This window comes from Zosterops lateralis (genome assembly GCF_965231275.1).
Source record: "Zosterops lateralis genome assembly, chromosome: 1".
NCBI lineage: Eukaryota > Metazoa > Chordata > Aves > Passeriformes > Zosteropidae > Zosterops > Zosterops lateralis.
Genome location: NC_139762.1, coordinates 113,917,192 through 113,931,643, shown reverse-complemented (window position 1 = coordinate 113,931,643; position 14,452 = coordinate 113,917,192). Strand labels below are relative to the sequence as shown.

The window sequence follows — 14,452 nt, the reverse complement described above, 5'->3', positions numbered from 1 at the left end:
TTTCAAAAAGTCAGTTCATCTTTATGTGACTCTTTGTTTGTGAAGAGGGTGTAGGCCCTTTGTATCTGGCCATTGAAAACTGTTGCAAAAGACACAGATCTTCAAATAATACATCAGTGTAATAACAATTTTCAGTTTTCAGCAGTGCTTATCCTAAAGGTAAAGTCAGGAAAGGTTGCAAGATCATATTCCTCTTGCCCCAGTCAAGCAGCTATGTAGTTAAAGCAGACTTACAGGGAAAAAATTATTATAAAAGTAATGTATATCATTATGCACTGGAACATTACAATGTATCATTAAAAATCAAAGAAGCATGAAAAGGAATACACAGTGGAAATGTCACAATGCCAAATAAGACTTAAAATTAATTGTAATCTAGGTATGACTTTTTTCTATGACTTTAAAAAAGAGGGTAAAGAGGGATTGAAACACTGCCTCAAAAATCTCTAATTATTTTATTCTAAGTTTACTATTATTTTGATGGCACTGTAGCCTTGGAAGACAGAAAGAAGTTGCCAGTTAACCTGTAGGTCACAGAAGAATTAATGAAAGTATCAGCACTGCATGAGAAAGAAGAAATGACAGTTTTTAGGACAAAGCTTTGACCCTTTGGAAAGTTATGAGTTTGTTTAGTAAAAAAAACAGGTATAATTTTCCTAACCACAGCCACTACACATGTGTATCCTATCCTACATGGAAGGTAATGGATTTGCATAAGAAGCAGGAAGTTTACACATACAAAATGTTTGCTGAACTCATGTCATATGTTTTCAGCAGAGCTAATCAAGCAGGAACAAATATGAATTCAGGAAATGTGAAACAAAGAATTGAAGTCTCTTCTGGTAAGTTGCCTCTGGGGCAAGACAGAAACCAACTAGTAAAACCCTGAGTCTTCCAGTTGCTTTAGGAACTGAAAGAGCCAGGCTGGTGCTGACTTCTATGGGAGATGCCACAGCTCAACTCTGCACTGACACAGATATTATGTGCTTGAAGACACATTTGCAAAACTCAGTTTCTCTTAAAACATCCTCATTTTGGAGACTTCTAACATTCATCTTCAATGGATAAAATTGTCTTTCCCAGGGCATAGGTAACATTAAATTCCCCCAGTCCCAAATGTGCCGATTAAAACACAAGAGATACCTTCAGCTCTGACCTTCAGTCAGAGAGCAGGTTGCTTTAGAAACTGAGCTGGATCACCTTCCTAGCAAGCATTTTCTTGCCATCTTTCCCACAAACCTCATTTCATGAATCATGACCATTAGTACAGAAAGTAAACCATCAAAGATGTAAGTGTAACCCAGTAACAGCTGTCTCTGCCAAAAATGTCCACCAGCAGGTGTGCTCACCTAACTAGACAGCTAAGTCAGTATAGGAGAGCAGGAGTGTATTTGATTACTTGCTTGAAAAATGCTGACTTTAAAAAAGTTGTTTATTTCACCTAGAGGAGCAGTCCTCATTTTGCAAAGTCAGAATATTTCACCTCTTGCAAACACATATTTTTTTCAAGACTCTTCAAGGCAAAGGAGTAATGAACTCAGAGAGTGGAGCACTAAACAACAGCCTGGCAATGCAAACAACCCACAGTGCTCTTCACTTGGAAAATCAGCTTCAGCTGGGGTTTCTTGTACAACTAACTGCCTGTACTAGATTCTTTAGCCAGCTAATAGTCAGAGACCACGTCCTCCTGTCTCTTTCTCCCATCCCCAGTCCCTCCTGTGTCTTGTAACATCACAGATGGATGAAGGCAAAAATAAGCTAATACTCAGCTACCATTTCTTGCATTTTCAATGTTCCTGAGAGGCTGGGATAGCCTGGCAAAGTGCTTTACCAAAATGGCATGATAGACAGTAATGTAAAGCTCAAGTGTGTGTCCAGCAAGAAAACAAAAACAAAAAAAAAAACAACCCAGAAGAAGCCTGATCTTATTTAAGAATAAGAATCTTCACCACAAGCTTCCTTCCATGTTAATTTTAACCTTTTCTGAAACATATCTTTCCAAATTTCTTTCCCCTTTGCTCTGCAGAGAGGTTAATGTCACTTCTGCAAGAATAAATTAGCATTCCATTTGTATAAACCAGAGTCGCACCATGAAAGTACACACATTTTGTGTTCTCCTTTACACACAGCCTACATTCAGAAATAATGTGATCCATGGGTTACCTTAGCAGAGGTCTGAAAAGATTTTTGTCCATCTTTTGCCCTAAAGACCTATCAATTGGTTCAGACTCCCAGAGATAGAAAAGACAGGTGGAACATTTGTGTTGGTCAGAGGGAAATCTCAGGTCTGGAGCCACACATATGCAGCCTACAAGTCTATTCCACACAGTCTTGTTATCACACAGTGGCATTAAGGGCTCTTTATAAATGTGCTCAGAAAACCCTACAAATTCTTTCTGCAAGAAAAATCCCGGTATCTCCCTTCCAAAGTTTTGTTTGGGCCTCAGCCAGAAATAACCTCAGAGAGGCATTCCTGAACAATCCTTTAGGATGACTGCGAGCTAGTCTCAGAAATTTCTCTTGATGGTCTACCTCTTATATGACAAGAGGGACTTCTCATGTCACTTGTGCAGCATGAGGTCCTCCTGGCCTCTGGGGCCAAGTTCAGGAACTGCCTCTGAGAGGTTGCTGTCAGATCAGGGTGACAAGTGAGGTCCATTTGAAGTGACCTTCAAAGGTTTGTGAATGACAATCTCTGAAGTGATTTACCCAAGTTGTACACAGAGCTGCTCTTTAGTTCATTACCCTTTCTAAGCCTTACATTGCTAAAAACACAGTATTAGTTTAAAATTAACAATATCCCTAACTAGAATAAAAAGGTCTGCTGTGAAACCACATGTGCTTTTCTCTCCACATCTCAGGTCTTCTTTCATATTAATGCTCACAGACAATCTTTTCTCTCTTGAATTTTACACACTATTTTCAAAGCTACCTTTTATTCTCTTGTCTGCCCACTGTTACTCATCTCTTCAGACCATGACCTGGGATCCAGCAGGTTTTCCATACCTGCAAACTTTTATCCCACTAAAAATAAATTCTCAAGGACAAATTACCCAAAGAGTTCAGACAATTTAAAGAGCCTATAGCCACACTAAACCAATAATTATAGGAGAAATAGCTCTTTCATTGAGTCCATGTGAAATAAAAACCTATATTTGATATATCGAACATCTATATAACAATATAATATACTGTAGAATACAATAGTTCCAGTTGTAAAGGACCTTCAGTGATCATCTAGTCCAAGTGCTTGACCACTTCAGACCACTTTAATCAGAAGTTAAAGCATATATCAAGGACATTGACCAAATGACTTTTAAAATATGTCAGGTTTGGGGCATTGATCACCTCTCTAGGAAGCTTGTTCCTGTGTTTGACAGCTCTTTTGGTAGAGAAATACTTCCTAATATCTAATCCTATAATTATATGTATAGCAGTAATTACATAAAATATTTATATAATATTCTTATTGTGAATTTTTGGTATAAATTCCTAATGGTTTATTATATCTTTTATTGTTTTCCCATCTTTCCTCATGAGTTATAACAAGATAGCATAACAGGGTACAACAATCTGTAAACTCTAACGCATAAAAAAGCCCCAAAAAAGCTTGGTTAGCAATAACCTACCAGAAATACCATCATTACCTACTACTAACATAAAATACAACCTGCAAAAGCAGAATTATTACTCTATTTTTGTTACACGCCTCCCTGGACACCTAATCCTGATAACTGTCTAAGACAAAACACTGGGCTCTGGGACCTTCGGTTCAGGCTTTGACACACAAAGCACTCTGGAGTCTCTCTTCAGATTTCATTTGACAGAGGTAACTTGTATATTTTGAAACAATGATCCTGGTGCATAAATCATACACTAGTACATGAAACATCCTTTCACAATAATTTACCTAAGAATTTGAAAACAAGAAGAGTACACTGAGTTTAAGAGGAGTTTAACCAGTTAACCTAACTTAAGAAGTAAAAAAATTACATATTTATTAACTCTGAAGTAATCTGATATGCAAAACCTCATAAACTTGTCCTTTCAACTCATAGCCACTCAAACTGAAAGTAGCCTTTTCACAAAGGAAGGCAGCTGGGCACTGCTGCCATCTGAACAGGTCACCAGCAGTACCTAAGAGTTAAGCCTAACCACATATACACTTTGAAACCTCTTCTATCTATTTCCTCCTTTCAGTTAACCATATTTATTCAAAATTGATCTGTAAATTCCACTTTTTTAAACGTAAAAAATCTGTAGGATAAAATGGCCTAGTATGAGTTTCAGACTCTAAGAAGTAACCCCCAATAATTCTGAGAATATTTTTAAAGTTTTACCTGAGCAGAGAAGTCGATCAGCTTTGGAAGCAACAATTTACTTCCTTCATCACTCTTCAGAAAATCCAGCAAACTTCCTGTTAAAACAAGAGAAAGATTAAATCAGTGCATCTTAGTACAAGAATAAAAGTCACAGTGGTTCCCCAATTTTCTGGATAACAGAACTGATGCACTGAGGTATCTCAATGTATTTTCAAGTTGACTACAGTAAGACAGTCTCTTTGCATGATTTAACGACAGGAACATCCAAATTAGCATGTCAGACACTCAAGCTTTGCCATTTGCCTGGCTGTAGAAAACTCCCAAGAGACCATATCTTAGTTCCATGGTGCTGAGTTTGATAAGAACCCTGTGGACCATCAGGAAAGGTGTCTAGGAGAATCACATGCATCAATCCTTTCCAAGTCATACAGACTAAGTGCCTCAACATTTGTTCATTAAGTTGCCAGCAAAATTGCTTGAAAACAGAACAAATCAAGAAAAACTACTACCCAAGATAATCTGAGAAGGAAACTTGGCATATTTTGTGTAGTAATGGTCTACAGAGCCCTTTCCTAGTAGTGCAGCCACTCTTACAGGACCATTCCTCACTCACCTTATTACACACCTTTAACAGTTCAAGATCCACATAAGGCAGTTCCAAAGGTTTGTTTTAATTGCCTTGCTATGATACCAGGAACAAAAGTTAGCTAGGGAGTCCAAAGGAAATAGAGCTATTCTGGGGGTTATCCTCTGACTCAGAAACAATAGAAAATGCTGCATTTAGGAAAACTGTAAAAATGGTTTATCTCACAAATGCAGTAATGCATCATAAAATGAAAGCCTCGGCCCATCTTAAGGATAGGTGCTCCTTCCCTTAATATTTGAACATTCAAAAATAACTCTATCATTCTTTTCTTTAAAAAGAAAGGGAACTAGTTTAGGAGAAGCAGAAGAGTTCACTAAACTATTGCTTGCAGATTGTTGTGGTTTAACCCCAGCCATCAACCAGGCCCCATGCAGCCACACACTCACTCATTCCCCACCAGTGGGACCAGGGAGAGAATCAGAAGGGTAAAAGGTAGAGAACTCATGGGCTGAGATAAAGACAGATTAATAGGAAGAGGAAAAGCAAAAGCTGTGCTTTTGTACACTTTTGTGTTAATTTGTAACAACAAATTAATCCAGTGTTTCCCATGGGGGGACAGGTGTTCAGCCATTTCCAGGAGAGCAGGGTCCCATCACATGTAATGGTTACTCAGGAAAACAGATACCTTCACTCCAAATGTCCCTCCTTCCTCCTTCTTCCCCCACTTTATAAACTGAGCATGATCCCACTTCATAAACTGAGCCTGATGCCATAAGGTCTGGAACATCCCTTTGGTCAATTGGGGTCACCTGTCCTGGCTGTGTCTCCTCCCACCCTCCCATGCACCCCCAGCCTCCTCACCAACATGGGAGCACAAAAAGCAGAGAAGCCTTGGCTCTCTGTGATCCCTGCTGAGCAATAACAAAAACATCTCTATATTATCAACCCTGTGCTCAGCACAAATCCAAAACACAGACTGGGAAGAAAATTGCCTCAGCCCAAACCAGCACACAGATCCAATGTTTTTCTCACCTTTTGCCATGAATTCTGTTATAATATAAATAGGCTCCTCCTTGGTCACTACAGCATAAAGCCTAACAAGCTTATCATGCTGAAGTGTTTTCATGAGGTTGGCTTCCTCCAGGAAGGCTTGTGCAGACATTGTTCCAGGCTTCAGAGTCTTCACAGCCACTTTGGTACTGTTATGATAGTAACCTACAAGGAGGAAATAGGATCAGTGCACTGAAGTCACTCTGTAGCCCACAGTGTCCTGACTAGCAGGAATTTATAAAGCAGGTGAGGTTGGATTCCAGGAATAGCTAAGAGTGTGACAGCAAGTGCCAGATGTAGCACAAATATTTATGCTAGAATTCCTTTTTATTTTGCAACTTATACAGCACTGCAGAGAAAAATGATCCATTCCCTATTTTTAGAAAACAGTTATCTGAAGAAAAAAAAATAAAGCAAGCAAATGATCTTACTTCACACCAAGTTTCCATTCACCAGTAGCCCCTAAAATACTTTGTCAAGGCATATTTCAATGAATGTCCACTTAAACTGCCTCAGAACAACAGAGCCCAAGGACTGGCTAGAAGATTCTGAAATATCTTAAATCCCATGATTATAATTATTTCATGCATGCCAGTCTCATGCTTATAATCCTTCCTGTAACCCTTAGTGCTCGAAACGGAGCATTACGGGAAAGAGCAGTCGAAAGGTTCTCGTGACCAACAAGGACACACTGCCAGGACTGCAATCCTGCAGTGCTCAGCACAAGATTTAAAATGTGATAACTTCTTATCACACAGCCCATGCCAGCAGTGGAGGAGAATGTGGCTGTGGTTCATTTCTCTGTTTAGCAAACCTTCTAATGTAACATTCTAATTGTATAAAAAGTAACTATCAGTAAAGAGAAAAGCGGCAAATTATTTTCAGATTTAATGTTTGCCAAACATTAAATAAATGTTAAAATAGCATTAAAAAATGGAATAGCAAGCACTGATCCTAAAGTTTATCTTGTGAAGTCATTTAATTTGAAAAATAAAAGAAATAAAAGAGCGAGAAAGAGGGATATAAATGCAACTTTTATCCCCACCACATATCCAATACAACATTGTAGAAATAATTCTCAGAAGAGGTAAAACCTTCATGACTCAACAAAATAACTTTGTTTCCTTATTCAGCAACAATCTGGATCATTGCCATGATGGATACACCTCTAAACTGGAATCCACCACGTCCTTATGTTATTTATCATCCAACAAAAGAAATCAGTGGACAAGCAAGCACCTAGTTTCCAGATCTTAAGTGATTGCTCTGAAAAGAGCACTGCATCTTTTTTGAAGAAGGATCATCACCTGAGAAAAGCCACTATGCCAGAATCACAAAATATTTATCTGCATAATTATTAAATCTATTTTTCCGAACATGGTCAGGTAAAAACATAACAAAGACATTTCTCTAAGTGACCTAGTAGTAAGAAATTACAGCTACAGATCAAATCCACTGTTAAAGCTCAGGTATGTGATTTAAAACTGTCAGAAAAACAGATAATAAATATCTTTCTTTCTGTTTAAGAAGCAGGAAGATGACTTGTATCATTTCTACTATTCCATCCCATGCCCTAAAACACAGCATGAGGTCCACTCTCAATTTGTTGAATTCTCTACTGAACATACTAATTAATGCAACTATTTCAGTGAAGCAATTATGACCAACACACTTAACATTAACTACATAACAGTGTTTTATATTCACTGAAATATCCATCAAACTTGGGTCTTTCTTACAGATAGTTTTTTTTACTACAACATCCGTGTGATACTGAGGTTTTCTGCTGTAAAAAAGTCTACCTTGACCCTCTGGTGGTAATGTACAAAACAAATAGCTGGTGAGAGCACTAAAAATACCTGATTTTGGATTTCTCTCATGTTCATTTATTTCATTGTGTATTGGGAGGGATGGGACCAAAACAAGGTGGTTGTGAGCTCTAAGAGCACACTCTGGTATTTCTAACAGCTGCAGAAGAAAATACACTTCCAAAGCACATATTACTTATATTCTAATTCAGAGCTTATTGAATAACAGAATCTTTTACACCTGAGATGCAAGCAAGATGTGGCTCATTAATAAACTACACCATAATTGCTGCATTTGCCTTGTTAACTTTCCTCTTAGCCCTGCTTGAGAATTCTCTTCATGGATTATTAATACCACAGAACATCATGATTCACATCATATCAGTTCACACTAGGAACAAAAATGCATAAAACATAGGCCCTGCTCTTGCAGTGCTGCTCTGGTTCACCACATCACTAAAATAGCTGCTCAGAGGCACTGAACTCCATGGTCTAAAAACCTTTCATACCATGGTAGGAAGTCAGTCTCTTTGCATTTTAGCTACTGTTAAAAGCCAAATGTGGAGCAAGTAATAGTATGAAAGTCTGAGGATTGTGTGATGATGTCTCACACAACAAGCCATGTTCTCCTCTACATGTTAGAATTGAATTCTCAAAAAATTTTAGTGTTTCAGGTATTTCTTTTGGAGTTGATTCCTATTATTTTGACAGAGTAGTATCTTGCATAGCCAGGTTGTCTCCAATTTCTTGCATAGACTTAATCAGGCCAAGGTGTGATATGAACTTAGACAATTGAGGTTGAGCCTACCATTTCTGAACAGGCCTGTAGATGCAGAGCTTTGTGAACAAGCCTCTAATACCCACCTTTCTCTTTCCTCTACTTTTCCAGTAATTCTCTGCAGGGTATAGTGAGAAAAACTTGTTTAAGCAATGGAGATATGACACTGCTAGAAGGCAGATAATGACTGGAGCAGTTACTATTGGAGGAAGTACTGGGAAAGAGTCTGAGGAACAGCAGCTTCTCTGCATCCAACTGCATGTCAGCACTTCACTCCTTCACCTACTACAGCCATCACTCAGCTACAGAACGGAATAAGGCAGCAGTGGTTCCATCTCTCACTAATTGCCACACAGGCCATTAAATGGGAAGGCAGAAAGCCCAGGCTGCACAAGTGATCACCAAAATGCACACATAAACACTAACTTGGTAGCCAAAACCCAGAAAAAATATCTAAAAAATGAATAAAATTGTGCTTGTATTGATAGAAAATACTGGAAAACTGATTGCAACTTTTCTCTGTGTAAAAGCAACTTTTCAGAGCTGAAGGAGATGCACCTGCCCATTCCATAAAATAAATTCTCTGCATAGGTCATACAAGAATACAGCCAAGTCCTTGGGGCATATGGAGGCCTGCTTTTTGTTCCTAGGATTTTCTTACTCCTTCCATAATATAAGTTAATTTCCTTCAAACTGTTCAAGAGGTAGATATCCACATGGAAGCCCAGAAAGTAGTTATAGAGATAGTAAAAAAGAAAAGACCACAAAAGCTATAATTGCATATCTTCACATTGCAGTATCAGTATTATCTCTATATTTCCATATCTCTCAGAAACACTCAGAAGGGACCTGTGGAAGGCATCTGTGTCCAATACCCCCAGGAACATCTAGAACTGGATATCCAAGATTGTGTCCAGTTGGCTTTTGATTCTCTCCAAGAATGGAGACACCACAGCCTCTCTTGGCAGCCTGTGGCAGTGCTTGTTCACTCACACAGGGAGTGTTTGGAAGGAACCTCCTGTGTTTCAGTTGGTGCCCGTTGCTCCTGGCCCTGGGCACCACTGAGAAGAGCCTGACTCCATCCACTTTGCATACCTCCTTCAGCTATTTACATATATTGATAAGATCCTCCTAAGCCTTTCTTCAAAAGAGAGATGCTCCAGTCCCTTCAGCATCTTTGTGGCTCCTTGTTGGACTTTGTCCAGCAGCTCTACATCCTTCCTTACTCAAAAGCACAATTCCTCTGAGTGGGACACTGTTCCCTCTGAAACCCTAATTCTAAATATCCTTTATCAAGAAGAAATTTATTTATTAATTAAACCATAGAAGAATATTTCTCCCTAATGCACATGATGACTGAAAAATAATTTTGTTCTCTGTGAGGAGGCAGTGTAACAACCAGCTCTTGAATCAGGAGAGCGCAGCAACCAGATTATTGCTTGGCACCTCTACATAACTCCCCAAATCCCTGGGTGATCATTACAATACACAGTGGTTGCTGGCACCCTGCACAACACAGCTGACCTAATATGCTTTTCCATCCTGAACTTCCTTGGTTCTAAGACTAACCATGCTCCTGATTTGAGAGGATCTGTGCCATGCAAATCGTTCTCTTTCGCTTCAGAAAGAAAGCAAAGAAGAGGAAATGCAGCAATGGCTTTCACAGTACATTAGTTTTTCTCACAGTGCAGAAATTCAGATGTGGGGTTCAGGTCCAATTTAGATGTCAAAATAATGACACAAATAAGAGGAAGCATCTTGAAGCAGAAAGACCCTTTTAAAGTTTTATTCTTTTCTGTATGTGCAGAAGTACAAAATGATCTGCATTTTCAAGCAGGTGATTAACTCCTACCACAAAGCCTTCCACAGTGTTTCAATGTAAGTTAAACATTTGTTGCCCTGGTTTATTAGACAGAAATAACTGCACAATCATTGACACTTGTCCTGACTAGTATCTAAACTGTCATTCATTTTTATCATAGCTAGAGGGTTTCTTAAGCCTTTTCTCGTGAAGGCAGATAAAAGGCTGAATTTGACTGTATTATATTAGAGATGTGTTGCTTGCACTTTTTATATGATTTATACCAAAAGATTGCACCTAAGACTCAAGTAGAGCTTTCTGATTGACACTGTAGTTGTGCGTGTATAATTTGCCACTCAAACAACATTAGTCTGTTCTTTTTTTTTCTACAAGAGAGCATCTCTTCAAAGCAATGACATTCCTGTCAGACTGACACACTCCCATGGATTATCAAAGACCTCTTCACAGCTCTGTGTCTTCTAGCCAGCTTTGGGATACACTTTTAAGTTGCTCAGAAATACTCTGCCTATAGAATCTTAGGTCTTAAAATTAATAATGATCCTCATCACCATAATATGATATTTTATCATAACAAATTTATTCCTATTTAATCATAATGTCCCAAAAAAGAGATTCAGGGAAAGGCTAAGAGATATGGCCTGAAAAAACATCTTAATGAAGACTTTGGGAGGAAGATATTGTTTACCTCAAGTAACTGGCAAAAAGTGTGTAAGCAATGAATAGTACACAGAAGACTGTGGAATAAGGAAGCCAAAAGAATACTCTCATGTCAGAATAGGCAGCATTTCAAAAGCAAGATAATTAAACCATTTTCACAGAATGTGACACTGGGCATAGCCCTTTGCCAATAGGAAGTCACTAAGGCTGAGGAAATACTGCTTGTAAGCCAAGAAAGGAGGTTATTCAGGATATAATAATTATTAATAATTTTCTGCTGGGTATATATTAATGTTTACAACTTGTAAGTCTGATAACTGTTTTATTATAGGGGTCTTGCATGATGATTCAAGGCATGGGCTGGTCAACCTCTGGTCTTCTTACTACATAAATCATCCACTTTCTGAGCAGCACACTGGCAGACAACACTCTTGGGTTAAGCGTGTTCCCTTTTTTCACCCAGCACTACATTGCAGGAGGCATCTTCTTCACAAATGGACAATGAAATGTCTATACACAATTCTGTAAAAGACATTCTTTCTTTCTATTTCATATTCTTTAACACTTTCTGATTTGAAACAGTTCTGAGAGGATCATGGATTTTGAGATTCAGAAGCCATGTCTTACTATAATCCTTTATTTCCGCCTCAAAACATAACAAAAAACTCTGATGTCTTTGACCTTCTAAATTACAGTGCTTACTCACTATTTTTTTCCTTTAAAAGAGACCAAAAGGGCTTGTTCCTCTTCCTTGTGAGGTATCTACCCCCTTTTACAAGCCCTCTCTCCTCAAAAAAAGGTATATTCTGGGCTTGATTTTGCTGTTTTACAAGTATATAGGATCAGGATCATGTCCACTATGTTTTTGAATGACTCTGAAATGACACTTCCTTCAGAGTTATATACTCATTTCAAAAGAACAAACTTACCCATCCAGACTTCTCCAAACTGACCAGCTCCAAGTTTCTTCACTAATTTAATAGATTCCCGTGGAATTTCCCATGCATCTTTATCCCATGGTTTTTGAGGTTTGGGACTAATACAGGCTTTTTCCAACTTTCTGCATAAGCCATCTGATTGCCCTGGTTTTCAAAGAAAAATCAAAATATATTACACTCCTGTGCTGCAGGACTTGAGACAAACATTGCTTAATTGCACTAAACAGTCCATAATAGTATTCAAAATAACCAGATACTATGATGAAAATGTAACCTTTCTGGTGCTGTCACAAAAGTTTAAGTGTCTCTGATCTGAAATTTCACCTTCAGAGACAAATTTAATAAAAAAGTATCACATGCATCTGGTTACTGTCAGATTACTGAGGGGTTTTAGTACAATTTGCACCAAGTAAGTATAATATCAGATCTGATATTATTGACACTATGTTGCTTAAGATGCACATTGGAGTCAGGTTTTGGATCTGTATTCTGAATTTGTCATTAAATTTTCTTGCAACATGTTTTCAGACAGATGTGCATGCAAGCATAAGTAGGTCAACATTATTTTTTTCTCCAGACACTGACCAGCTATAACTTTTATATGAATGTTGAATAATTCTCAGGTTTTCCAGCTATGTTGAACAGCTAGCACACACAACTAACTAGTCAGAAAAATTTCATGGCCAAGTCCTCAGAATGGCTTTGAAAAATTACTATGTGATTTTTATATCTTACATTTTTTTGTCTTGTCTTTATTCCCAGTTACAAGATTAAAAAAAAATCTGTATTTTGGACCTATCCAGCAGGAGGTTATGCAGAATGAGAAGTCAGTTTTCCAGTTAAAACATAGGTAGATTTGTCCCTTCCTCACCCCCCCTCCCACTCTTTTCTTATTTTAAATAAATGTATACATTCTATGTGGGCGCAATTTTATTTCTTTGAAGTATATGGAATATTTCTTCCTTTAAAAATACATAAACAAACACATTTACAGGAAAAATAAAACCAATTTCACACTCAACCCTAGACACAAGACAACCTTCACAAGTCTATATGTGTTTCTGCTAATCATGAATAAAAATTTACTCTCAAACATTATTTACAATGCAGGCAGTTCTTATTACAGCTTCACATCACCCTAAGTTTGATGAATTGTATTATAAATCTAGTCTTCATTTCCCAGTGGTATGCCATATATTTGATAACATGCATGCCTAATTCATTTAGGAAAAAGAAAAAAAGAAAAAAGAAAAGCTTTGAAACAAAAGAAGAAACCATTTATTTTCCTTCACAGGAAATAATGGCTGCATTCTATTAAGTAATTCATTAAATAATGTAACTTACTTTGATAATGTTTTATCATATCATTGATGTTAGGAAAAGTTATTCTTGGAGAGATGTAAAATCCTCCATTGTCTAGACTCCTGATTTTGTAGTGCTTAATAACATCACCATGCTCTGGATCATAGTCTCGTATGGAGAGAGAATAGCTGCCTGTGGATAAAGAAGGAATGCTCATTAACAGATAGCAAAAATCTAGAGTCCACACATGCACAGTTCAACCTAAGAAAACCACCATTTTGTCTGCTTTTCTTTTTACACCCTTATTTCCTCAAAAAGCATTTTGCAATCCACAGGAGGAAGTTAGCAAAAACCAGCCCTGAACTGGTCACCAAAATGCTTACAGCCACACTTTCTTTTTCAATCTTATTCAACAAACTCACTTGTACCAGGCAGTCCACATTCAGTGCCCAGTTCTGCAGAAAGTCTCCCAGATCAAATAGAAGTGGCTGGGAGAGCAGCACCAAGCTGTGACCCTGCTCAGGCAGAAGCTGAAATCTGGAGATCAGCATTTTGAAAAAGGAACATACTGGTTGTCATGGATAGTTTGAAGATGGCCTCAGGCATAGAGGAGGGAGAGCAGATCTGTTGATGTGCTAGATCTGTTCATCCCTAGGCAGTCTTAGGGAGCCTAACATCATCTAGGATTTAAACTGGGGCAGGAAAGCATCCACCTTTAACTACAGCACTCTTTGTTCCTTCTATTTGTGCAATTCTTGTCCATTTTCAAAGGGTAAAAAGGGATCTCAACCCCTTATCTCTCATCACACACATATCCCAGTGATTCTGGAGGTACTTTGCCTTACTCTCAGTATTCTATGTAGAATTTAGGAGACTTCCTTTGAGAACTTCATTTAGGAGTCTTCAGCTGAGAGTACAGTGATATGGGCCCTTTACAGATGATACCTAGTCAAGAATCTGCAGTATTAGAGCCCAAAAAAGCTACCCTGGGGAGTGGAGAGGCATGACCTGCTGAAAGGCTTCATGTGTCTTCCTCTGGAGGATGCAGTGTTACAGCATCCAGCTGGAATATCCCATCCACACTTACAGTCAGAGTCCACAGGCTGGGGCAGAACTTCCCATGCTCTTCTCAAAGTCCCAGCTGAAGAACCTGGAGACTTCACTAAGCTTTTCAGCACAAACCACTTTG

The 14,452-nt window shown here is 38.3% G+C and overlaps 1 protein-coding gene across 4 annotated transcripts in view; it reads right to left on the bottom strand.

The window, feature by feature from the left end:
- Positions 1 to 14,452, bottom strand: part of LYN (LYN proto-oncogene, Src family tyrosine kinase) — a 50,812-nt gene that overhangs the window by 11,315 nt on the left and 25,045 nt on the right. For all 4 annotated transcript variants that reach the window (XM_083874956.1, XM_083874957.1, XM_083874958.1 and 1 more), the window contains 4 exons: positions 13,306 to 13,455; positions 11,953 to 12,105; positions 5,941 to 6,123; positions 4,341 to 4,417 (listed from right to left, as the gene is read on the bottom strand). In XM_083874956.1, the coding sequence (XP_083731082.1) occupies positions 4,341 to 4,417; positions 5,941 to 6,123; positions 11,953 to 12,105; positions 13,306 to 13,455 (563 nt within the window). The remainder of the gene's footprint in view (positions 1 to 4,340; positions 4,418 to 5,940; positions 6,124 to 11,952; positions 12,106 to 13,305; positions 13,456 to 14,452) is intronic.